The sequence below is a fragment of the Halichoeres trimaculatus genome, unplaced genomic scaffold (assembly GCF_033239565.1).
Source record: "Halichoeres trimaculatus isolate MK-OKI-2021-1 unplaced genomic scaffold, fHalTri1.1 fHalTri1_scaffold_1, whole genome shotgun sequence".
NCBI classification, from domain to species: domain Eukaryota; kingdom Metazoa; phylum Chordata; class Actinopteri; order Labriformes; family Labridae; genus Halichoeres; species Halichoeres trimaculatus.
In genome coordinates, this window is record NW_027437179.1 from 26,177,434 (window position 1) to 26,204,823 (window position 27,390).

General features: G+C 41.5%; 1 protein-coding gene across 5 annotated transcripts in view; it reads right to left on the bottom strand.

Moving 5' to 3' along the window:
• Positions 1–27,390, bottom strand: part of erc2 (ELKS/RAB6-interacting/CAST family member 2) — a 46,595-nt gene that overhangs the window by 15,650 nt on the left and 3,555 nt on the right. For 3 of the 5 annotated variants that reach the window (XM_074687073.1, XM_074687222.1, XM_074687367.1), the window contains exons 2-8: positions 25,297–26,105; positions 7,028–7,051; positions 5,443–5,877; positions 5,101–5,175; positions 2,466–2,621; positions 1,349–1,516; positions 865–1,032 (exon numbers count right to left, since the gene is read on the bottom strand). In XM_074687073.1, coding sequence (XP_074543174.1) covers positions 865–1,032; positions 1,349–1,516; positions 2,466–2,621; positions 5,101–5,175; positions 5,443–5,877; positions 7,028–7,051; positions 25,297–25,971 — 1,701 coding nt within the window. In that variant the 5' untranslated portion in view covers positions 25,972–26,105. The remainder of the gene's footprint in view (positions 1–864; positions 1,033–1,348; positions 1,517–2,465; positions 2,622–5,100; positions 5,176–5,442; positions 5,878–7,027; positions 7,052–25,296; positions 26,106–27,390) is intronic. The other 2 variants (XM_074687153.1, XM_074687291.1) reach the window with 1 other exon arrangement.

Here is a 27,390-nt window from a genome sequence, read left to right on the forward strand (position 1 = left end):
AGCAGAATTTGAAATTGATGTAACAGCTGGACTTGGAGATTACAAAAGTCTTTGAAGTTTAATTCCCTCTGCAGACACTGTCATGTTTAAAGTTTGAAAGTACTGAGGCTTTACAACAGAGCATTTCTTCTCCAGGAGGAAACATGTAAAAACTGGCAGAGGTTTGAGATGCCTTTGAGAAGCTGAATGGAATTAAGTAAAAATAAAGCTGCCACTGTAAAGAAGGGAAGAATTGTGCAGAAGACTAAAATATGGAGGCAGATAAATATGTGACCTGACTAAGAGAACTGTAGTCTTTGATTGATACAACAGAAACATGACAAAATAAGTTGAGAATGAAACGTGGTAGTAGTCACGAGACATGTCAACGAGAGATAAAAGTGAAGCAATGAAGGAGAGGAGGTGTGATTGCAAAAGCAAAAAGAATGGGTGAGCAGGTCAGGGTGAGACAGGGAGTAACACCGTGAGTATTTATAGCTCACATACGAACACACAAAAGACGGAGAGAGGGGAAGAAGCCAGTGAGGCAGAAACATCTTCTTGCTTGTCTTTCTATGGACACTTTCCTCCTGAGAGCGACAGCAACTCTTACTAACAGAGTCACTACTCAGCTTTTTATTGTCACACAGCAACTCTTTTAGTCTAAGATGCCAGAATCTGACTGAATAAGTCAGCATTGTCCCTTTAAAATTCACATAATGTCATCAACGAATGTGCCTCTTTATATTACAGTTAACTGTAAAGGGACGTTTCAGAGAAAGGCAATGCCTAGAAGATGCTTGAGACATTTTCATGACTTTGAAGCTGTCACTTTCCTCAATACGTCTCCTTTAAAGATTGTAAAAATGGATGAATGATCCCCACCTTCTTCTGCAGGACATTGATCTTCCTCTCTTTGACCTCCAGCATATCCTTCATGTCCCTGATTTCTCCAGCGAGAGTGCCCTTTTCCTCTGTCAAGTCCTGCAGCTGCTTGGTTTTCTTGTTCAGGAAGGACTCTTTCTCTTCCAGACGCAGACGCAGAGCATCAACCTGAAGCGTAAAGACATCCAAAAAGAAACCTGGGAGGAAGTCTACACACTGAAGCCATCTTTAACAAACTAAAGTAAAACAATTTGCTGTTCTTGATTTATCAGCTCTTGATATTTACTTCATGTGTTTTGACAGTACAATGTGCCAGCTCAGTTAGTTTTAAATCCCAAACTAAATAAAGTGAGTGTATGATTTACGTTTATGAGCCCCAGGCACTGGGAAAGCCTATGATTGGCTCATGAAAGTCTCTGTGATGCAGCATATTGTTTGTTTGATTTACTGTATGTGAACAAACAAATGAAGAGTTTTTCATTACCTCTGTTTGCAGAATGGCAGCACGTTGCTCTTTGGCAGTGAGAGACTCTTTGAGCACCTCGATATGCTGTTTGCAGTCCGAGTTCTGGTTGTTGAGGGTCTCTAGTTTTGTCTGCAGAGCCAGAAGCTCAGACTCCTTTTTTGACAGCTCCTGCTTCAGCTGGTCAATCTGCTCACACGTGGAACACATAACAAAGACCATCATTTACATCCACATTATTATTTTTGAGAGTGTGTGCCTGTGTCCCTGTGTGACACGTGTGTTTGCCTGACACAGAGAAAGAACGAGGAGATTCTTCTTACCAAACAGCGAGCTAGTCAGCACAAGCTTTTGTACTATTTTCATCAACACGCTTTCTCTCATTAAATATGCATTTGGGACTGACTCCCCTGCATTTGTCATATATTATACATCATCTCTATACATGATTGATGAAAAGAGGTCTAAAAATAGAAAAAAAAACAAAACTGTAGCTGGTCTGAGCCTGGCTGACTAATGTAACAAGCAGTATGTAAACCCTGTCAAAGCTCTGGAGAGACGTATGAGCCCCAGAGAGCGGCAGACACACACTTTGACATGATTTAATGCAGGTGTTGTAAAGCTATAACTACTGAAATGCAGCAGCCCAAAACAAAGAAATTATGTAGCCATGGAGCGTGGACTGATCAAAACACTGACTGGTCTGGGAACTAAAGCAGAGAAAGTCTTTCACTGGAGATTGTTGGGCAGATGATTCCACTCTTAGCGAATATTGTGCATTTTAACTTTTCCTTGGCAGCAGGATAAAACTATTCCCTTTTATTCGTCATTATAGGGACAAAACTTTGAGTATTTTATCATTCCACAGCATGCACTTGCTGATTTTGCCTTTTTTTTTGCTATTCACGGCGCTAAGCCCGTCTCAGAGGGAAGCACCTCTCAGATCGCTGCCAACAGGACACTTTGCTGATGACACTAAATGCTAATGCGGCTAAATTAAGCGACACTCTGCTTCATTTAGTGTTCTCCCTTCTGCACAGGTTTATCGGTACCCCGATCATTTCAATCCTCTGTACATTTCAGCCATATTTTCACAGGATCTTTGTGGAGGAGCATGCACAGAGTCGACGGTATCTACCTTTGTCTTCATAAACTTAGAGTGGTTCTTGTAGACCTCCATCTGTTTGATCTCCTCCTCTCTGTCCTCTGTGTTCAGTAAGCCGTTCGCCTTCAGCATTTGGATCTCATCCTCCAGATCCCGAATGTTGCGCTCCAGAGAGGCAATTTTGGTGTCCTGCACACAAACATGCAGAGGAGACACACCTCAAAACCCTGACTGGCATGTCCACAAGTTGCACGCTGCAAATAAACCCTCAAGTAGGGACAAGACTCCAGGACAGAAAGAGAGACTGACAACAAGGCAACAAGACAAAAAGAGAAAGAGTGGAAGAGAGAGATGCAGCAGGAAGATGAAGAAAGACTAGTAGAAGCTTTGTGTTGTGGCTGAGAGTAACTGCAGTATCTGTCGGTGAAATCAGAAGCGTCTACCCAGCTCCTTGCGGCGGCTCAGAGGATTAATCACCATTGGGAAATATTGAGCACACATCCAGCACAGAGAGATCAGCCCCGACCAGAGAGGAACGTGCAGAGGGGAAGGCAGAAAAGTAACTAGATGTAGCTTTTGGCGTAGTTGCTTGCAGATCAATGCAGGATCCAGTCTCTGGACTGCGACTGTGAGTGCAGCTTTAGCTTCACGGCTTTTTAAATAAATAATACAACGTCTTTAAGATTAGCCATGGTCCATCTCCCTCTCCAGCAGAGCATGGAGTAACCTTGTTCCTCCCTCTCTTTCTCTCTTTTTGTGTCTCTCCTCCTCTCCTCTTAGTGGCTCTGAACTTGTGAACTTGTGGCCGTTAGCTGGGTCAGTATTAGCCACAAACGAGGGCTGACAGGCTATCACAGAAGGATGTACGGTGTCAACGTCAATGCATGAGCGCTGCACAAGCACATGCACTTGCAGGTGCATCTCATCTCAGTCGAGGTGTTACGAGACGAACATCACTGAACTAACATCGCTGGAATAGATACAAGACATCGTACCTTCAATGGAGGGAGATTTTATTCCATCCACATGTAATCAGCGACCTGGTCAGTAAATCTTGCTCTTTATCTCTCTTTCCCTGTCTCTGTGTGTCTCTATTTCCATCTATCTTCCTGCAAACTGGCCTCTCACTGTCATAAACAACCACACCTGTTTCCATGGCAGCAGCAGCAGGCAGGCTATATACTGTGCACTGTCTCTGGTGAGTGAGGAGGAGAGGGTGGGAGGGATGTAGGGGAGCGAGGGAGGGAGGATTGTTCGTGCTTCCATCAGCACCGGCATCAACACAGCAGAGGGAGAGAGCAGCGGGGAGAGATGCAAAGTCTTCCAACACAGGACAGCAAAGGAAGAGAAGGCAGAGGAGGAGGAGGAGGAGGGTGGAAGAGAAGGGAGAGGCGGGTCTTCCCTTGCCCTGTATGCAAATCAACAGGATCCCAGAGCACAGGAGTCACATGACCGTGCCGTGCAGCGGAGGCTGAGGCCTGCACAGTGCAGATCCAGCATAGTGGGGCTGTGTCAGCTCAACGATGATGTCATGATTTATTTTGAGGAAGTGATGTCATGGCTCTGCAGTGAATGTTGGTGTGTATGGTGGCAAAACACATGTTGTACAGTTTGGCTGCCGAACATGTGTTGATCTTAACATATACAGTTAAAAGGTGTATGTGTGAATGTTGCAGCTGCAGGGGTTTGATGGGATCGTGAATGAGTCTTTAAATTAATTAACATGAGCAGAAAACCCAAACAGTGATGGGTGGGGTCCCTGAGATAAATTTTATATGGCTTAGTTTTTTCTTTTTTTTTGCTGACACATTGAAAATTCCACTTAGGCACTTCAGTTACACAAAACATCAGACATCATTTGCATTCTTGAATGTTGCTTTTTAACAAAATTATTAAATGTAAGCTCTTCAAAACTAACAGATGTATCAAAAATATAAAAACTTATATTATTCATCAGCACAGGCGAGCTAAAATAATGGGATCCAGCCTGTCATGTTAGCAAACAGACTGTAATGTTGAGGAGTAGCTTTCTAAAACTGGATATTCAAGTACTTGTCGTGAAACAAGGCTGATGCCACTTGGCGCGACCGGCTGTTGCGCCTTTTTGGCTTGCAAGACATTTGAAACATTGTGCAGCTATATTGATTCTCATTGATGTTTACACAACTGCTTTGTGAGCAGACACACGGTGTGGTTGCCAGACGAGATAGAGAGATGTGTCAGTGTGTTTACTATTGACTCAGCTGCTCATGATCACAATGACAACAATGGATTCAGGGAAACACACACACACACACACACACACACACACACACACACACACACACACACACACACACACACACACACACACACACACACACACACACACACAAACACACAATGCGTGGGCCTCTGTTTAGACGTTCAGCTAGTGTTCAAGTGCCAGTGACTTAAATACACATGAATGTGAAATCAGCCTTTTAACATCTGCTTTAAGTGGACTGGCCATAATTTGCAATTTGGTATCATAATCACAGGCGGAGGAACCTTCATGTCAAATATAAAGAATTAAAATGACTACGGCTGGATGCCATTACCCTTATTTGCTCTGTACTGAGGAACATTTGTCCTATAATGACAGCTACATGTAAAAGAACTGATCTGTATTTTGTTAGTGGGGACCTACCTTCATCTCAATGATAGTCTGCAGTGCCTTGGTTTTGCTTGGATCCTGATGCAGCTGGTTTCTCCTGTGCAACTCCTTCCAGAGAGATACAATAACATGTTCAACTATGACAGTAAAACCTTTTTCTTTTTCTTTTTTATAAACATTAAAAAACAATGATTATAAACTTACATGTTCTGATTTGTATTTATAAAATGTGATACATTGTTTAATCAATACAGGCAAATTTAAGCATGACTTTACCAGCACTGCCCTCTAGTGACAGAGAATTTGGAAATGTTTTTCTTGTACTGTGAACCTAATATATTTATATATAAACATTGCCAAAGAGTAATAAATTACCTCTCTAAGATGGATGTTCTCCTTCTCCTTCTGGTCCAGAATGACCTCCAGGTGTCCCAGCTGGGCTTCTGCCTCAGCAATGCGCCTGGCTCTCTCCTGCTCCTCCTCCTCTGACACTCTGCCCGGCCCTGAGGGCAGCCCTTTGCTCTGCAGCATCTCCAACAGCTTCTTAATAGACTCATCCCGGGCCCCCAGTGTCTGTTTCTGGGTCTCTATCCTCAGCTCCATCTCCTCCAGGGTCTTTCTGAGCAGGAACAGCTCCTTGGCCTGCCTGTCGTGTTCGGCCTGCAGTCGACGGAAGTTCTCCTCCGTCAGCTCGATGGTGGTGAAGTGCTCCGAGGCTGAGCGGTTACCGCTCTCCTGCTGCAGTAGGTGGTTCAGGTCCCTCTGTGTGCGCAGCTCGTCCTGTAGAGCCTGGATGGTCATCTGGAGATGCTGATACATGACACATGAATACACACACACAGACACTCAACAGTTATTGAAATGAATTGAAAGGTGAATAGTTTTTCATAAAAATACTACACTTCTGAAATTCTGTTCACACATTTTCTGTGGAGAAATTCAGGTCAAACATGAGGACACGTCACTTACCTTTCTTTTGAGACAAATAGGCTGTGAACAACTTAAACTGACACACAGTTTCACTTTTTCTTTATTCTGGAACAAGAATCAAGATTTCTTTAAAGATCTATTGAGGAAACAACTCACTGCTCTCCCATATTTTTAAATGTTTTGTTTTTCTGTTGTGGGCACAGTGAATGAGGGTTGTTAATGTTATTTTTGAAGCAGGAGACCACCCTGATACTTTGCTGCTGTGAAGCAGAGGTCTATGGTCTCTAATACAACACAGTCAAAATGTCACAGGTGGCTCATAGCTTAAGTGAGAAGGGATTTGTAAGTGAACTGAGCACCAGGTGTGAAAAGATGAACGTCTTAAGATCTGCTGAGGAGTGCAAAGTATTGTAGGGGATCAAGGCTTGATAGTGTGTTGATTTTTTTGTGTCCAGAATAAAAACAAAACAAAACAAACAAACAAAAAAAAAAACAGAAACAGACACTATACTGTTCAAGTTATTATATTGTTTGTAGGTGTTTTGGTTCTGGGTTGAGGGGAACAACTTTAGGGCCGAGTTTCTGTAACAGATTGAAGAAGGCTTTGGATTGCCAGTTTAATTTTTCTTCAAGCAGATACTTCCAGTGAAATCAATCTACATCCAGAAAACGGCCCGATCAGGAAAAGGAGAGGGGAAACGGATTATTACACTAAAAAAAGATCCACATTACAGGCAAACTAGGTTTTTAGGGTTTGTGGTACTACAGAGGGATGGAGCACCAGACACATTTGGATTCACACCACTTAACAAAACCTATCACTCCGTTGAGTTTCACAGTACTTTTTAGGGAAGATAGGAGGTTTCACAAGTAAAGGAGGTAGGCTGATCTGCCGGAGGTAAATCTCTCCTCGGAAAGGTTGAGGTTGTAATGGTGCAAAAAGGGATTGCCAGGTGTCTGAAAATACACGCCACACTGCAGGTGACTCTATGTTGTGCACACAATACTTGGTGCAAACATAGGGACAAACCTTAGTTCTCCTGGACTCCAGCAGCTGCAGAGCATGGGCAGAATGAACAGAAAAAACAAATGTATGGTAAAAACAGAGCGTCAGAGCATGAGGCAACAGAGAAGGATGATCAACACAAACCAGGCAAAGATTTAAAACGAGAGCCACCTATCAGTCAGTCCAGCTGTGTGGTTATCTGCCCTCAGCCGTCAGTCAAAATATCACATACACAATATGCAAACAGACAACATTTGACTTGTTGAGAAGCCCTTCTGGAAAGAGATATGTGGGTCAAAATGGCTGATGTCTCTTTAAAACCTGATAAGGGTGAAATCCCTGACCATAAAAAAAGGAAGGGTCAGATATTTTGTTTGAGAAAAACTTACTAAGGATGAAGAAGACAAGATAGTAATGAGGGTACCAAAATCTGCACAAACTAAACAGCCTTTAAAGCAGCTTTAGATTCCTATCACATGTTTGGCGCCGCCCTGTTGGTTGTGGCTCCCTGTTGCAGCAGCTCTCTCTTCCTTGTCTGTTTTTTGTAATTTTTTCATCTTTTTTCACTTTTTTGTCATCTTTGCATTTGGAATGAGTCATTACTTTGTACAGTTCATTTGTTGGTCATGGACACCAAACTGTTTTTTGTCTTTAGTGATATTTTTATAATTTTTGCTTGTGTGTTTGTCTGGAGATCCTACATGTAACCATGGCTGCATTCTTTACATGTTAAATCAGCTGTTAGCAGCCTGTAGCATGTCAATGCTAAGTGGTGCAAGGCCTGATGTTTTCCCACAAGGTGAGGACGACGTGCTGGTTCTCAGGTGTGAGCTAAGAAGTGACGACATGGACCTGTCCTTCCATCCATCGTTATTGGGAACGTAAGATCTATCTCAAATAAGATGGACGAGCTAGCTGTGCTAACCCAGCAACAGAGGGAATACCAGAAGGCAGAGTAGCATCATGCTATTCACAGACATGGCTAACAGAGCTAACTGCAGACACCAACGCCACATTGGAAGAGCTTCACCTGCTGTGAGCAGACAGGATCCAGGAGACAGAGACTAAACAGACTGCTGAAGAAGCTCAGTCCTGGACCCTGTGGAAGTGGAGGCTGGCTGAAGTGGAGAATGATGGACAAGCTGTCATCATCTATTTTCTTAGGGACCTTTTTGCACAAAAAGTGAACTGCAAAAGAAATAAATATATGCATATTTTTTTTAATTATAATAATAATAATATATTGTTTTACAGTTCTACTCTTGTTTCCTGAAGTACTTTAACACTAAGCTGGGAAGACTTCTGTGAATGTTTTACAACATTATTTGGTGGCAATATGAATTGTTTAAGTCACATTAAGCTAAGTTAATAAGCGTTGTGGTTTGTTGATTTTTACTGCAAGTTAAGGGACAGCATGCATAACTTTAAGTGCATCTAAAAGAAGTTTCGTTTATTCGCTGCATTTACTCATACAGCTGATTATACAGAAGTCATTTAAATCAGAGATATCTTACTACTTTGTTTAATCAATCTGATGTGGGATGATTTTACTCTATCCTATTTATACCACATCTGTTTTCCTTTTTGCTGCAATGCTGTGGTGTGTTGAGAAGAAAACAGAAAAGGAAGGTTAACCCAATCAGAACTAAACAGACAGCTGAATGTAAACATTGCTACAGGTGAGTCAACACCTAAAAAGACCTCAGTGATGCTGAGTCAATAAATTGTGACCCATCGTCTCTCGTTTAGGCCTCTTCTTGTTGGATCCATAGTATGTCAAAGAGGCATCATTACTTTTGATTCTTTCATTTCTTTGCTGTGCTGTGTCTTTGACCTCGAAAGCATAAGTGAGTACTTAGAGGTCCTGGACAGAGGTCTTCAGTCTGTTTCCAAGGCTGGCAGCAAACTAACTTGAGGATTTTCAGGAGGACCCTGAGGCTCTGAAACCATCTGCCTGAAGAAATCAGGTCGGCTGAGTCAGTAAGACTCAGGTTAGGCGAATGAGTCAGTGTCTGTTATTTGAAAGCATTTCCTAACATTACTTCACACTCATCTTCATTCATGCATACTATTTTTATTCCTTTTTGAAATAATTCTCTTTTTTCAGTTCCTACGTTTTCTACACTGATTTTTTTCTGGATAACCACATGATTTTATAACTTGTCTTCTATTTTGCTCCTATTCCCAACAAAGAACAACAGTTTACTGTTTGCATGACAAGCATGTGCTCTCCTAGCCACAGGGGGGCACTGTTTGTGCTAGCAAAAGCAGCTGATAAATTTTGTGCTGACTGCAAAGCTGCTGCCACCATCCTCCATCGTTCATCAGTCCTTTGACTTAGTTCCTTTTTTTTGTGTGTGTGTGGAAAATAAAGCCCCACACGTGGTGTAAGTATTTTTCATTCATTTACAAAAATATTTTGTTACACTCTTGTTCCAAATAAACTAAATGACATGATTGTCAGTTAAGGAATCATCTAAACAATATCTGAGCCTAATCATTATTAAAACAAGTTTCCAATAAATTAAATCCGTCTTACACATGGCAATAAATAATAATTTGCAAACATTTATCAAATATTTGAAAGTGTTCCTTCATAAACATTGAAAAGGTTGGCTGATGACTAATTTTCATAAAGACAGAAAAGTCTCTGTAAGTACTGGCTTGCTGAATCCCCTGTGTTAAATCAAAAATGATGGTCACCATGCATTTTTTCAACCATTTAACAGAAACCTTCCCCCTCTCTCGTTGTATCTTTTCATTCTCATCTCATCCGACTTCACTTCCTCTCCCCTCTTAAACAGTGCTCCTTCGCTCCGTCCTGATCAATAACCTGTCGTCTTGGAACTAAACTACAGGAGACAGTCCAGTGATTCCATTTGCATAATTGCACTATGGGTAAAAATGACTATATGGCTGTTCCTCCCTAATCCATCCAACCTTTAAATCAGAATGGTACCACTTCCTGTGAGTCAGTCATGACTCAGCAGATGTTGCTGTGGTCAACCTGCCTAAAGATAAGTCTCCTTTTACCGTATATCCTAAGAAGAATCTTCCATCTTTCACAAAGCCCAGGCCTGATGTTTAGTTTCAGTGCTTCCCCGTATGACTGACGCCTGGGGCTTGCAGGGCTAACTGCCTGTCAAAAATCCTTTAGTGCAGAAACTCGAAAAGATTTTGGAGACACACAGTCACATCCACATTTTCCCAAAAAAAGCAAGACCTCATGATGCAAATCTCTTTGAGGCAGATCAAAAAGATGTGTTAAAGTGGGGAGGTGGACAAACAAAGAAAATGCTGGCAGCACTGATTCCCTGAATTTAGACTGTTTACTGTATAAAAAGATGCACTAAATGAGAGCCCCTCCCAAAATGGATAGAAAATTTTGGGATCTTCCCTACGAAGTGACTTCAGTAGAGGTCACAAAGCTTTTCTCCCCCGTGTTTTCTGCTGAGGTAAAGGCCAAACTTTGAAACCAAAATACAGAATATTTTTCCAATGATGATTTTTGCCGTTATAACCAGTTATCATGCAGGCTGATGTCACAGTATCCACTTTCCTGATAAGTTAAAAGGGAATAACCGTCGGCTCTGTTGATGAATTTCACTCTTTGAGTGCTGTTTGCATCTGCGTTCTGCATTAGCAGAGCTGCGTCAGCAGAATTTCCACAGCCACATGTGGATGTTAATAGGAGAAAAAAATCAAAAAAACAATTTTGTTTGACAATATCAAAATTGGGATTTGTTGTCAAAATACTGTTTTTTTTTAAATTCATATTCTTTATTTCAGTCTTTGTGTATAAACTGGATTGAAAAAAGTTACCACTTTTCTCCAGTGGAGGGTGAAATGTTTCTCTCTGATTCACATGATGTGCATTGTTTGGGAAAATATGGCTCTGGTCTGTAGACATTATTGTCAAGAAGCAAACTAAAAACTGTAAAAATCATAAATATTGAAGAATCGCAATTTAAATCTAATCAGCACCCCAATAATAAAAGAATAATAGTAATAGATTTGAATCCCAAGAATAGCATATCTCCTCCCAGCCTTAGCTGTTACGCTGTCCGCCATAATCTGGGTTCGCCGAGCCTATACCCACTGCACAGAATATAGCTTCAAAGGTCATAACCAGCACAATAATAAAAATAATAATACATTTAATTTGTTCATGACACTCAAGGTCACCTCACATAACAAAAGTATAGTTTCCTAAAATCAAGAACACAATCAATTACATAAAAAACAACAAACAACAGGAGTGAGGATGGCGTGGTCAAAAGGATAATCGAAACAAATAAGTTTGAAGGTGGAGAAACAGGTAATGTCCTGGATGGTTTGAGGGACAGAGTTCTAGAGACAGTCAAAAGCTCGGGACCCCCATTGAGGATAGGTGGGCAGGAAGTGTAGAGATGAGCATGGAGGAAGAAGAACAGAGAGTCTTGGAGGGTATGTTGGTGTGAAGGAGATCAGGAAGATAAGGAGGTGCCAGGTCATTAAGAGCCTTGAAGGTGAGGAAGAGAATCATGTAGTCAGTGTGGTATTTGATTGGCAGCCAGTGCAGTTGGTGAAGAACGGGAGTGATTTGATTTGCAGAGGGGGTTCTAGTGATGATCCGGGCAGCTGAGTTCTTGACCAGTTGGAGTTGATGGAGAAGCTTGAGTGGTAGACCAGGACGAAGGGAATTGCAGAAGTCTGAATAAGAGGAGGCCAGGGTATTGACGAGGACGGCAGTACTGGTGGGTGTGAAAGACGGTGCAAACCGAGTGATGTTATTGACTTGAGCTTTGAAGGATAGGATACTGTCAAAGATGACACCCAGGCTCTTTACTGTGGGGGAAGGAGGGACTATAGATTTGTCAGTGGTTATCAAAAGTTGGGGGTCTTTGCCAAAGTTGCTTTGGAGTCAACAAGGAGGACTTTGGCTTTGTTACTGTCGAGTTTTAGAAAGTTGTGAGTGAACCGGGATTTAACTTCAGCCAGGCAGTCGAAGAGGGAGGATGAAGGAGAGGTAGAGATGGGTGTCATTGGCGTAGCAATGAAAGTGAATTCCAATTTCAATTTTTGATTTGAACAAACTGAGTGTGGCCAGAGAGGTATGATTTAAACCAAGTAAGGAGGGTAACCCGTAAAACCAAGAGAAGCAAGTCCGTCAATGAGTGGAGTGAGAAATTTTGCTGAAGGTGGCACTTTGGTCCAGAAGCACGAGGATTGTTAAAGAGTCTGGTTCAGCTGCCAATAGAAGATTGTTAGGGATTTTGACCACTGCTGTCTCGGTGCTACGAAGGAGACGGAAACCAGACTGAAACCTCTTTAGACAGATTATTGTCAGAAAGGTGAGAGTAGACCTGAGCTGTGACTACTCTTTCAAACGTTTTTGAAAGAAATGGAAGCTTAGAAAGCCAGGTTAGCCAGGTAAGCTTGTGCGCTGCGGTAAACAGTCCGAGCAGATGGATGGTGGTTTTGAGAGTGGCGACGGGTAAACCAGAAGGAACGGATGAGCTTTGAGTCACCAGAAATGAAGTGGCAACAAGACCCACGGTGGATGTATTTACAACGGGGTAGCCAAGCGATGTTCGGATGAAGGTGCAGCCCCAGAGGTGGCTTGACAAAGCAAAGTCGCAGTTGGAGAAGCTCCTGAAGATGAAGCAGGTGATGATATAGGTGGAAAGGACATGACAGCGACCTGAGGATATTTATGGAGGTTAGACTGGGGCCTCAGGGTGTAAGAGAGCAGCCTGGACAGGGACAAGGAGCCAAAAAGGCCACTGGTAACTTGTTTGACTGATTAACAGTACTTCAGCTGGTATGACACATACCGATCTCTTGGAGATAGAGGTAGGGTGAGCTGAAGTCCAGAAAGTCCACAAGTCCACAGTGCTTGAGCAAGAGCAGTAGCATCAAGCAAACAAATAAAGCAACACAGAATCCTTAAGCCAGTAATGAACACCATGTGAATAGATTTATACAATATTTGTTCAACAAAAGAGGTATGATGAGTTTGAAAGGCATATATTTTGTTTTATATATGTGACAATCAAACACACCTCGACTTAAATCTGTCAATTTTTCCTTTGAGTGCTGAGAAATTTCAGTATGAGTCGCCGTATCTTAACACCTTCAAAAACACTTGTGCTTATGGCAAAAAAATACGAGGGTTGGCTAAAGTGCCAGCCTACAGCTAATGCATTAACCTAAAGTGACTCTGTACACATTCAGAGCTTGCCTTACCCAGTTGGTTGTGTGCTTGTTGTTGTTGTTTTTCTTAACTAGGCCATGAAGGCACCAGTATCTTTACATATGATTTACTGTACATGTGTGTGTACATTAGGATAACAGTGGGTGTTTTTTTATGACAGATGGACAGCTCCACAGCACTGAGTCAGAGCAGCCTACAGCTCTCCTCATCTCTAATCTCTGTGTTGTACGTCGTGATGGCTGACAATATAGAATTACGCCCACAGCCGTGGCAGCAAATCTGGCATTTATTCATCTACGCTCAGCTAAAAGTAGACGAAAAGCTGTGTAACTGTGAAAACTCAAGGACGGCACAGAAGAAGAACACTGCAGGTAACAATGAATCAGAACTCTCGATTAAATAAAAAAATGCCCAATTATTAACTGTGTTTGAAATTAAACAACACACATTTGTTTTTCAGTTTGACAACTGAACTGGTATTATACACTAAGGCTGGTTAAGAGGTGTTGGGGAAATATATATAAAATAAGCTGATTTTTATGTGGCTCCAGAGAGAGCAGCAAGAGCCTTATCTCTGTGAGAGGCTTTGCTCTGAAAACACTAACAATCACAATCAGGCAAACAACAACGGGCTCATTGTCAACTCATATCAGTGTTAATTATATCATAGAAATGCATTTTTCATTAGTGGAAATCTTTTAAAAAGTAGATGCTAATGAACAGCATACGACCATAAGGCTAGCTACAGTGTCTTCTGTAAGGAAACAATGCAGCTTGCGCTTCAGGTCATCCGCAGTTTCCATTAATGTTTTCTGCATTTCTGCATTACTGGCTGGTTTTAACCTTCTGCATATGTCAAAGCTCTGAGGGGGGAAATACAGCCTGAGCGTTCATTACATATGTAAGACTCGACTAATGCATGGTGATTCACAGTCATGTCATTTATGCTGTGTATTAAATCTCTCACTTCTAAAACTGCTCGATGATACACAGTCTCTTGTTAATGATGAGGCCGAGTCATAATTTCACAGTGATTTTGCATGAAAACCAGACAGCCTGTCTACAAATATGGGCAATCAATACCTCATTCAGCAGGTTTTATTTACAGTCACATCAACTGAGCAGATGCTCTCACAGATAAAAAGAAGAATCTTGTGAAAATGGTATTTCTTTAAAGATATTCTAAGGCAGAAACTGAGACAAAAAGTTTCCATTTTCATTTAGCTGGTGTTTTCGTCTAGAGTAAGAAAGGAACAATGTGACAAATGAAAAAAAGTTTTGAGTTGGATTGATCACTGGTGTTTTGTTTTGTTTTTTTCCTCCCATTTTTATTTATTTTGTCATCAGCAATACAGGGACCATTGAATGAGTTTTTCATACAGAACCCCCTCCTCCCCAATTCCCTCCCACTCGCAGGTAAATCACATATATATAGACAAAGATATACACAAGTAAACCTACACACAGACAAATAAACAAGTTTAAAATAATAATGATAATATATGCAAAAGTAATTATAAGTAATAAATTATAAGAATAATCATTAAAAAAATAATAATCAAAACAATCATAAATAAATAATAATGATAGAAAATCAATTGATAAATAAAAAGGGACATCAAAATGAGTCAATCACAAGGTACACAGCTTCAGAGTTTTCATATATGTTAAGAATGGCTGCCATGTCTTGTAAAATTTTCCTGTAGAACCACCTAGTGTACACCTTATTTACTCCATGTGTATATACCTCATAAGTTCTGCAATCCACAAATCATGAGTAGGGGAAGCCTCCTGTTTCCATTTCATAAGAATAAGTCGCCTGGCAATTAAAGCAGCAAAGGCAATAGCATCAGAGAAATGTCCAGGGATATGCGTGTTCTCTGGAACAACTCCAAAAATTGCGATCAGTGAAGAGAGGTTTATTTTTGATCCAAAGACCACAGAGAAAGTATTAAATATAGATATCCAATAGCTATGTAGTTTAGGGCATGTCCAAAAAGTATGGATGAGGGAGCCAGTCACGGTTTTGCATCTGTTGCATATGGGATCTACCCCCGGATATATTTTGGCCAGTTTCTCCTTGGATAAATGGAGCCGGTGTAAAACTTTAAACTGTAGGAGTCCATGATTAGCACAAATTGAGGAGGTATGAACCCTTTGAAGAATAGCTCACCAAGTATCATCGGTAAACTTAACTGCCAGATCATCTTCCCACTGAGACCTAATGGTCATTAGGGAGGGAGCAGATAAAGTCAAGAATAGATTATATTATGTGTGGAGTTTGCATGTTCTCCCCGTGCATGCGTGGGTTCTCTCTGGGTACTCCGGCTTCCTCCCACAGTCCAAAAACATGCTCACCAGGTTAATTGGTCACTCTAAATTGTCCCTAGGTGTGAGTGTGCGCGTGCATGGTTGTCTGTCTATGTGTCAGCCCTGCGATTGACTGGCGACCAGTCCGGGGTGTACCCTGCCTCTCGCCCAAATGATTGCTGGGATAGGCTCCAGCCACCCGCGACCCTAAAAGGATAAGCGGTACAGAAAATGGATGGATGGATGTTTCAGATGGGAGATCAGGGAAATGAGGATATCTACTATGTACAAAGTTGCGAATTTGTAAATAACGGAAGAAATGGGTTGATGGGATGTTAAATTTTTGTGTCAGCTGGGAAAATGAGGCAAACTTGTCATTTATATATAAATCCTTAAAACTGTGTATACCATAACTGTTCCAAGATTTGAAGGCTGAATCTATCACGGAAGGAGGGAACATATGATCGGAGCAGATTGGTGATCGGGTCGACATTGATTGTAATCCAAACCTTTTTCTGAGCTGTATCCAAATTCTGAGAGAGTCATATATCAGCGGATTGCATTTGTAAGGGTACAATACTAATGGGAGAGCTGATCCCAGTAAAGCTGGCAATGAGGATTTAACACAGTGTGCTGATTCAATGTGAAGCCATGCTGGTGCCTCCGTAGACAAAGTATTCAGCCAAAAAAGTACATTTCGCACATTTGCTGCCCAATAGTAGAACTGAAAATGTGGTAGCGTTAGCCCACCTAATTGTTTAGTTCTCTGTAAAAAGTCCCTACGAATCCTTGGGGGCTTATTTTTCCATATGAATGCAGATATGTACTGGTCCAGTGTATTAAAATATTTTTTGGGTATATGAATTGGGATACATTGAAAAAAATATAAAAATTTAGGTAAGGTACTCATTTTAACTGCATTAATTCGTCCGATCAATGACAGTGGAAGATTGCCCCACCGCTGAAAGTCTGCCTTGGTGTGTTCAAGAAGGGGTGTGAAGTTTGCCTCAAATAGCCTTTTATGTGAACAAGTTACTTTAATACCTAGATAAGTCAGGTAATCAGTCTTTATTTTGAATGGAAATGTTTGAAATGATAACTCTCTGGCATATGAATTTATGATCAAACATTCACTCTTGAGCAGGTTTAATTTATAACCTGATATATCACCAAATTCTTGAAAAATGGAAAATGCGTGGGGAAGAGAGTTTCGTGGATCAACAATAAACAATAACAGATCATCCGCATATAATGACACTTTATGCTCTTGATTTGCCCGCTGGATCCCTTTTACCCTGTTGTCTGAACGTAATTTTATTGCAAGGGGTTCGATACATATGGCGAATAAGAGAGGTGAAAGGGGACATCCTTGTCTGGTTCCACGATGGAGTGGGAAGTACTGAGAGTGTGATGTATTTGTTCGAACACAAGCCATGGGGGAACTGTATAGGAGCTTTATCCATGAAATAAAATTTTTCCCAAAACCGAATTTATTTAATGTGTAGTACAGGTAGTCCCACTCCACCCGATCAAAAGCCTTTTCGGCATCAAGCGATAAGGCGATTTCAGGTAATTGGGAGGACGGTGTGTATAATATATTAAAAAGCCTACGCAGATTAAAAAAACCATGCCGCCCTTTAACAAAACCTGTTTGATCTGAAGAGATCAAAGAGGGCAGGCACTGCTCGAATCTAAAGGCCAATGTTTTTGACAATATTTTAAAATCTACATTTAAGAGAGATATGGGTCGGTATGAAGAGCATTCTAGTGGGTCCTTATTTGGTTTTAAAAGTAAAGAAATTGTTGCTTGTTCAAGAGAAGGAGGGAGATGACCTGTGTTGAGAGATTCTATATACATTTCTCGTAATAGCTGGGACAAACTTTCCCTAAATGTTTTAAAAAACTTGATGGGAAAGCCATCTGGCCCAGGTGATTTTCCACTTTGCATCAATCCGATGGCTGTTTTAATTTCTTCTAGAGTAATTGGCTTTTCTAATTTATCTCTAAACTTAGAGTCTAAAGTTGGGAGTGGTAGTTCTTCAAAAAATAAATCAAATAAATCAGGATTGTTTAATGATTCAGACTTATACAAATTAGAGTAGAAGCTCTGAAATGTTTTATTTATCTCAGTTGGTTCCGTTGTAGTATGCCCAGACTGGGTTTTGATTTCAGGGATCACATGGGTAGATTCCGATTTACGGAGCTGATGTGCTAACATCTTGGAAGCCCTCTCCCCATGCTCATACCATGATTGTCGCGACTTAAACATCATCTGTTCAGATTGTTTAGTTGAAATTAAATTAAATTCTGTTTGTAAAATAAGCCTTTGTTGGTAAAGATCAGGGGAAGGAGAGACTGAGTGTTGTAGGTCCAATTTTGCTATTAGTTCTGTTAGTTCAGTCGAACGTTTCTGTTTTTCCTTATTTGTAAATGAACAATATGAAATTATATGGCCCCTTAAAAATGCCTTCAAACTTTCCCAGATAGTACCATAAGTTACATCAGGGGTAATGTTTGTTTTGAGAAAGATGTCAATCTGTTCTGAAATATACTTGACAAAACTTTCATCAGACAATAAAAGAGGGTTCCAGGAATATATAGATTTTTGATTTGGAAAGCTGAGTTCCAGAAGTAGAGGACTGTGATCAGATATTACAATACTACTATACGTGCATGACCTAACTTTTGATAGCAGCTTTTTCGATCCGCGAGTATGATTGATACACTGGTGAAAAAAAGGAGTATTGACTAGTTGATGGAAAAAGAAATCTCCCCCAAGTATAAGCTGGTGAGTGTCCATACTGGGCAGTGAGTGCAAAAATTTTCTAAAGGAGTCACTGTCGTCCCAATTTGGGGCATATACATTTGCTAAAATTAAAGGCATATTAAATAATGAACCAGTCACAACTACATAGCGACCATTTGGGTCCGATATTACATCGGAAACTAGAAATGGAATTTATTTATGAATGAGGATTGCAGTCCCCCTTGCTTTACAGTTGAATTTAGAATGGAAAATTTGTCCGACCCACTGTTTTTTGATTTTTAAGTGATCTGCATTCTTTAAGTGCGTCTCCTGAAGAAAAGCAATATTTACTTTAAGGTGTAAGAGATGAGTAAGTACTCCGTTGCGTTTGATTGGGTGGTTAATTCCCCTTACATTCCAACTAATGAAATTTACACAGCAGCCATTCTTCCCTGTGGTATGATTAGTAGGTAATACCATTGTAGTTTACAAATATGAAAAGGTGAAGAGTTACATTTAGAGGCATATTTGCAGCAACTGTGTACCTATTGTGAACCATAAGATGTTCAGACATGACCAGACAAGTGAGGTATGAAAAGGAAAGAAAAAAAAAAAAAAAAAAAACCATCAACAAAAATAAACGACAATAACAACAAATACTCACCAATCCCACCCTTCCCATCTTTCTCAGTGCTATCCCCAACACAAGATACCCAAAGCTTCAGAGCTTTCTCTAAGATCACTCTACACTTTACTAATCACAACCACTGTCCCATAAATCAAAACAATATCTTAACCACAATTCGTACGCATAATCAGATAGTCATTCCACTGACAGTCAAAGTCAGTGCGAGAACGAAAAAACAAGGCACAAGTGCTGAGGAAAGCTACAGCCTTTAACAAGAATCAACTATGAAACGGTAACATAAACCTCCGGACCGTCCGGGCATATTCAGCGAGCGCACCCCAGTAGGATTTGTAACCTTTGACCCCATGGCATTAGCTTATTGACAAACAAAGTCAAGTCCGAGAGATTCACGGCTGACAAAGTCTATAACACCTCACATACAGAACATGCAATCAACAGTGTACAAGCATGTTGCTTGAAAATTGCTTCTTGAAGTCACAATTAGTCCAATGAAACCAGTTAACAGAAAAAACGGCATAGTACGGGAGTGCAATTAACTAACACTAGCCGCTATAAGAACAGAAGTTTACCGGGAACACTCTATCACGTTGTTAGAGTACATTTTTCAACTTATCGTTACTCCGGTGCAGCCCGAATCTTGGTCTGGACGTAGTCCTTAGCTGCTTGCGGGGTTTCAAATACCGTCACCTGTCCGTCAAAGGAGATCCGTAGACGGGCTGGATACAGAAGACCGTACCGGACACCCTCCTCCTTACGAAGCAGCCCCTTCACCTCGTTGAATGCCGCTCTGCGTCTGCTCAAATCCGCGCTGTAATCTGGGAAGATGAGGATCTGTTTTCCGTGGAACTCCAGACGACCCTTCTGCTTGGCTAGGCGCTGGATTCGCTCCTTCTCCTGAAAGTAGTGAACACGGAGGATGAACGGGCGCGGTCGGTCTCCCTCCCGGGGTACCTGGCCTGAAGCACGGTGAGCCCTGTCCAGGATCGGGGGCTTCTCCAAGCCATTGGGACCCCCGAGCACATCGAAAAGTAGCTTGGCGACGAACTGTGTAGGATTTCCATTCTCCAAACCCTCTGGCACTCCTATGATGCGTAAGTTACAGCGTCTTCCCCTGTTCTCCAGATCGTCGATCTTTTCCTGTAGTTTTTTGTAGTCATTGCTCAGGTGTGCGTGTTGCTTCTCCAATGTCTCCATGCGAGTGTCCAAGTTATTAAGCCCTTCTTCGTGTGCGTGCAGCTTCTCGTTGAGTTCGTCCAGAGCGACTTTTATTGGAGAGATTGCCCTCTTAATCTCTTCACGGAGGCCACTGTTCTCTTGTTGAATAACTTCTTTAACGATCTCTCTGAATGCTTCGAGCATGCTCGCATCCAACGTGTTCTTGCTAGTAGCTTTAGCCACGGAGTCACTAGCTGGTACGACTTTAGAAGGTTTGGGAGGCATTTTGGACCAAGGAGCTGTCTAGAATCGTTAATACTCAGCCAAATCGTAGAATGACCAACTTTCTGATCCGACTTTATCAATTTGTTAGCGAATTGTAGTCAATTTATGTGTAAAAACTGGGAGCTCGTGGTTCACACGTCTACTCCATGACGCGCCCCCTACCGGATCTCTCCACTGGTGTTTTTTATTTACTTATTTCAACTCTGTTTGAATCGAAAATCATTGTACTGTTTTGAAAGATACTTTGTGAACAAAGGCAATTCTGATTCAGATTCTAATGTATTGTGCAGACTGTGACGACCAGTCTTTTTTTCATTATCCTCACTATCTTTGTGATCGTCTCCATTTAGGGATGGGAATTGATAAGATTTTGTCAGCACCGATGCCCTTATCGATTCTGCTTATCAAACGATTCTTTATCGATTCCCTTATCAATTCCCTTATCAATGCCTGTTGTGGATTTTCTTGGTACAAAAAGTAGCTTTAAATTTTTCTCTGTCAACAACATTTAATTGAGTTCATACTGTAAGTGAATAAAATGTAATTGGTCTCTGAGTCTGGATATTTCTGGGCATAATTATACAGAAACAGGTAAAAAATTGCACACAATGTGACACTGATGTACTGTCAAAGTAGGCCATCTAGTGTCTCAAAGTGGTTACAGCAATGGTTTAAGTAGTTTGGAAGCTTTCCGTAGTTATGAAGTCAGCCATGAGCCTTTCAATTGCCTGTTAGCTTTTGACATTTGAAATTCTAAGTATTTTTTTTTAAAGAGTTGATGTGATATGTTTCTGTGATGAAAGTGAAAATTCTATTCTGAAGCTGAAGTTTAACTGATGTATGCTAACTGTTAGCATATCAATGCAGTTTCCCATAAACATTAGCTTCAAGCTTGCGCTATTTTGTTATTTTGGTAAATAAGGTGATTAATACCATTTCGAATGTATTGAATATGAATCTCCTGGGAGCGAGTAATGTACATTTCTTTATGAAGTCATTTCTTCAGTAAAACTTCAAGCTGAAAATCTGGAAACAGATTATCTAACTGCTGAGCTAAGATAGCTGCAGCAGACTAGTCGACATAAGGCCTGGAGGCTCTGGCACAATGTAAAGAACTGATAAGGGAATCGTTAAGCACAAAGGCTAACAATATCGATGGATTGAAAGATTTCTTATTGATTCTTGACAGGAACCGGTTTTCGATCCCCATCCCAATCTCCTTTTGTATCCTAACCCTGAAGAAACTCTTTCCCATGAGCACAGTATGGTTCTTTTTAAGTTAATGACAGAAAGAAAAAGTGAGAATCCTCTTGATTAGAGAATTGAGAGCCACTGAGAGCTTGGTGTCTTGATAGAACAAAAGTAGCATTCAACTGCAAACAAATGAGTTTATATTGAGTTAAAAACTAATATGTAAAAGAGAAACATATTTGTTCGTGATCTTATTCTTAGGTCACTTTCACTACCCATATAACATCATTATTCCTGCATTTTATCCATTATCTTGGTCCCCTTTCTTCAGGTAGGATCTACAAAGAAAGCATGGAATTATTGTTGTTGTTAAATCCCCCTTTCATGTTCAAAAAGAGAATAAATCTTTAGGTCCTCACCTAACTCTCTCAGCTGGACAGTTTTGCTCTGATCTAATCTTAAACTGTGCTTTAGTGGAAAAAGAGACACCAGCAGACTGTAACACGTCTTATCCCCTTGACTTTGTTCTCTCATCCTCCACTCCCACCTTAATCTTACAAGCCTTGCTCTCAGTAAATGCCTCCCTGCTTCTCTGCATTACACCTCATCCTGTTGAGATGAACTGAGGAGGGAGAAAAACCTCTTTTCATCACCTTCCTGTCCTCTGTGTGAAGCAGCAGCCATCTTATATACTCAGCTGAGGGAGTATGCATGTGCTTTTGGAAGGTTCATACGATACTTCCTGTGTCCTGTGAGCTCACAATGACATGACATAAATAAAAACATCAATACCTTTGCTCATCATACATTCAGCTGTGTATGACAGCTAAAGGCAGGTTTGCTAAACAGAAAACGTGACCAAAGCCCATGCTCATCATGTGTGGTGTGAGCAGCTGCAGCAAATATGCTGAATTCTATTAAAGAAAACAAAACACTGTGACTCTACCTCTCTCACATTAAATGCAGCCTGGTGTTTATGACTAAGCCTGAACAAACATTAGGAGCTGGCACAACTACAAAGGGAGAAAATCATAAAAGGAAATAACCTCTGTTCACATACAGTATGAAACAGCTCACCACAAAGACTGCACACAACACACATTAAAAAGTAATGCATGTGCACCTGCATCCACATCCACATCCACAGGCACATTCTTTTCACACTCTTTCCCAGAAAATCAGCAGCTCACAGCGAGGAATAAGGAAAAGATGTTAAGTGTGAAGCATTGCATCCACACACAGACAGAGCTGTGTCATATGGAAAGCCGGGCCTCCATTTTGGGGATTGCATTGATGTGGGCTGACTGGCTGGCTGAGCAGCAGTGGTCATGACTCAGACAGATATGGTACGCTCTATCTCACACACACTTCCCTCCAGCAGCTCCCGTCCAGCTTCAGCACGACAAAATATTCGGCTTAATTCGAGTCGAATGGCTAAGCTTTGTAGCAGCATGTGCCAGCTGCGGAGGGTATCAAAAATGTGCCACATTAAACAATCCTGGACTAATCATTTCCTTGAGTCATGACCTCTGACTGTCTTCGTTAAAGCCCAGCTGGCTGTTGTTGGTATTTCTCAGTTCATTCAGTACTTAACAAAACAGATCAAAGACAAAGCGTAATCCCTGAATAGATTTTTCTTTTCCTTGGATGTGATAAAAAGGGCGAAAACACTCACAACTTATTTTTCACTGAATAAATAATGCAAAACATTTGCTCAAGCTAATTGTGGCCTGGAGCGTCTGATGCAATAGTAAACGACGCTACAAGACTGATGCGGTGATTGGCCTGAAATCACTCCAATATTAATGAGGCAATTTGCTCCTCAGTCAGCCTCCAAAACCATCCCACTGTAAGTGAACAGTAACACACGGAGGCCTTACAGCCCAGAGATCAAGATAGGAAAGACCATTTATAGTATCAGGGCACATCTACCTTTTATTAGCCCTCATACTTCATTAATGAACTCTACCAGGACGGCTCAGGCAGAGCAGAGAGGAGACCCACAAGGCTGAGGATTAAAGAAGTCCTCCCTTTGAACAAAAAGCATGAAGCCCACGCTGTGCAGTTTTTAGATTCCTCTGGACAAATCCAGCTCCTACATCGTGTGAAGCCAAGCTAAAAAATACACACCCAGACTCATGCTAAGTTTTTATTCACATGGAAAATAAAGAATATGTGAGATGATGAATGGCTTAAGCCCTGCCAGTTTCCCAGATACATCTCAGCACATCTAAATGAAACATTAAGATATACATGAGTCGAAGTATCTGTGGCTCTGCTCTAGGGATCACCAGGAGGTAAAAACCTTACAGATGTGAGGCAGATTATGATTTCCATCCCTTTAGCAGAATAGAAGCAGGAGAAACAAAAATGTATTTTTTTCCTTAACAGACCACTACGCCCTAATGCAGACAGGCAGGTTTCATTTACGGTCAAGATATTTATCCTTCTATGACCTTGTGTGGTGGAGTGACAGTGTCTGCCACTTTGAGTAATGGATGGTTTACTGGCCGCTCTGTGGACAGCAGCATCACTCAAGCAGACTGACACAAACGCAGACACAACTGAATAAAGAGCGCAATGAGCTGGCAAAATTGAACCTTAACGTTTCTTGAGGTGGTGTGCAGTTTTTTGCTGCATCATGCCATAGTCTGCCTCAAGAAGAAAAACAAAATGCTGTGTAACAGGAGGAAGAGAAAATATGCTGACCTTCTCCACAATCTGCACCAGTGAGTTGTAAACTTTGCCTTGCAGTTTAAATGTTAATCAAATAAACAGAAGATCCAAATATGTTCACTAAAAGTCAGCTAAGACTATTTGTGATCAAAATAACTCAGAAACATGTCTTCAAATTTTGAAGACAGGGGAAACCTGCAACTGTGATTTGATGTAAAAATTAAATACGATAGCAGAGTGAAAAGAATGTAGGGACTAATGTTTGGCTATCCTCATATCAACAGCTGAACTCTACTTTTGCTTGTATGTTTATGCAGTGATTAAAAATTAATAAAATTCTTCATTTTTGAATCAACATTGTCATCGATCAAGTGAGAAAAGAACCGATTTCTATAAAGATTTGAAAAAAGAAAGATCCAGTTGAACAAAAAGTACAGAGAAGAGATGATCAAAAGTCACAGTGAGGAAAATAAAGACAGAGAGAGAAAGTGAGAGAAAGTGTTCAAGCATCTTTGACTTTTGTCTCTAGGCCTTGCGCCAACTGTTGTCAGTTACTGATTGAATTGGGCCATGACTACACCCCCACACTGAGACAAGCAAAAAAAAAGAGTCACCTCACACGCAAGGGCCAAAAACAAAAGCTTTAAAAGAAACTGAAAATTCTTAATTTTGAGGCTGGACTGAATAAAACTGTAAAACCAATCACACTGGAAGGTTTTCATTGACAAAATTATGGATATTGAGATGGTTTCAATTCACAGGGCTGATCTTAGCTTAGGTTTCAAAAAATAGATTGATGTTAACCTGAAAGACAGGTTTTGTATTTCCTGTGGCTCAAGTGGTCTCTAACATTGATTCTGCACTGGAGTGCCACGCAGGAGAGTGTGTTAAATATTAATGTGTGCAAAGAACTCTTTCCAGAAAGGTTTCCACAAGTACTGAAAGACATGAATGCAATTCTTGGTCTGAGGATGGCAGCAGTCTATAGCAGAGAAGGACATGGTGACAGAAAAAAGGCGTCCACAGACAGGTGAAAGTCACTGCAGTTGAGCCAAAGATAAAGACAGAGAAAAAACTGGTCTCACCTGGTTCTCCTCATGAGTGACTCTCATCTGCTCCTTCAGGATGGAGGTGCGAGCTGCTTCCTCCTTCCTCATGATCCTCTCCTTCTTCAGCTCAGGACTCCAGAAGCTTTTGATGCTGTTGGTGGAGGATCCTAACTTACTGTCCTTCAGGTCAAGCTCTCTGCGCAGCAGCTCATTCTCCCTCTGCATGTCCCTGAGCTGGGCCTGCATCTCCAGCAGCTCCCCCCCACTGCCCCGCACCGCCTGCCTGAGCAGGGCAGAGGGCACCCCCTGGTGGTGGTGGTGGTGCAGCATGGAGAGGGAGCCCAGGTCACTATAAGACAGCAGGTCAGCATGGTGAGGCAGCCCCACTGAAGCAATGTTGGGACTGCTGCCCATGGCTGTGACGCGGCCCCCGTACATGGCCCGGCTGGTGGCGCGACCCAGAGTCATAGTGCCTTTTGGGTAGGTGGCAGTGGAGCCCACGCCCTCATGGTCGCTCAGGTACATGGGACCTGAGGTGGCGTAGGCAGCATTGAGGGACTGGATGTTCTCCATGGAGAGCGTCTTGCCCCCCGCACCACCCCCGCCCCCACTGTTGGCCCTCCGATGGCCCAATCTGGGGGACCTTGGCAGGCGCGGGGACCGTGCAGGGCTGCTCTCTATGTGGCCTACGGCTCTGGCACTGCCGTACATGTCCTGTTAGTCAGTTTGTAGCCACCAGAGGGTCCTTAACGGGAGCACGCTGAAATGAGGCTGCTCTGACTCTCTGAACCGAACATGGGTGACTTATTTCATGCCTTAATAGGGTGAGCACATCAAAGTCAGATCTAAGGGAAAAGGAGAGACACACCTGTTAGATGAAGAACCACTTTGTCAGATGAAAGGCACAAAAAGAGAAGCATACTGTTGGAAAATACAAAGTGGAAACCTTCAGAGACTGAGCAGTTTAAAACAAACTGAGCTGACCTGCAAGATGCTGCAAACAGGGGAATAAATAGTTCACTTAGCTTAAAGACTCAATTCGTTAACATCAGCAGCCAACTGTCGCATTGTGCTCAGCTCCTATTTCAAATGGCCTGAAGGAGTTTCCCAGCATCATCCTGGATTCCCCGCTGGCCAACATTTATCTACATCCCTTTACTGCTGCTCAAAGTGGCAGGAAAGTGAGTCCAGCTTTACAACCTCACAGTAGATCAGCTTAATAACAGACTGATTAAAAGACAGGCCACAATATTCCAACCTGTACTAGTTTTCTGACTGATGCTCATCAGTTTTCTTGCATTTAGTAGTTAAGATGAAATCCATATATCAAGGCAGTCCTTAAAATGCAGTGCTGAGCACTGAGAGAAAAACTGCATTATTTTCAAGTTGTCGTTTCATATTTTCTTTAACAAGTTAAGATTTAATGCAACCAGAAAACTGCGCAGCCAAATTAACTGCTGAGTATGAAGCCAACTTGATCAGATACTTTTACATTGTCTGTACATAGACAAAGACATTTTACAGTGGGATATTCTAGCTAAAGGCAAAATAGTGTTAAATATCACATTTAGGATTTTAATTGAAATACCATGAAATATTGCAGATCCCACAGGTTGACACGGGGCAAAGGAAATGGAATATTTAATTTTCAGTGTTGAAATAATGGTTCTGCAGGTGCAACCATGAATAAATCACAGGATAAAGCCCACTCTGAGATATATTACAGCTGGAGATGACATATACGAGCAGTGGCATCACTACATTGTGGTAAAAATGTAAAATATAGAACTTTTTTAAACAAAAAGCTGACTACAAAGACTGAGACAGTGAACGTCGCGGGCTCTTTGATGATGAAAAATGTGTGACCATCTGTAATGAAAAAATAGACTCCTCCATCAATGTGAACTTTGAGACTTTCTCTCCTTCAGTGACACTTACTGCTCAGGCCCAGTTGCCATGGTGACAATGCTTTGGCTAACAGAGATAAAGCACCTCAGTGTGGTGAAATAACACTGGCATGAGTTTCCAAGAGGTGAGGGAGGACAATGTTAGGTGGTGTGTGCTGCAGCTGTGTCAAGGTGACTTAGGGGCTGTGATTTCTAGGATCCTTAGGTTTCAACCTAACGAATA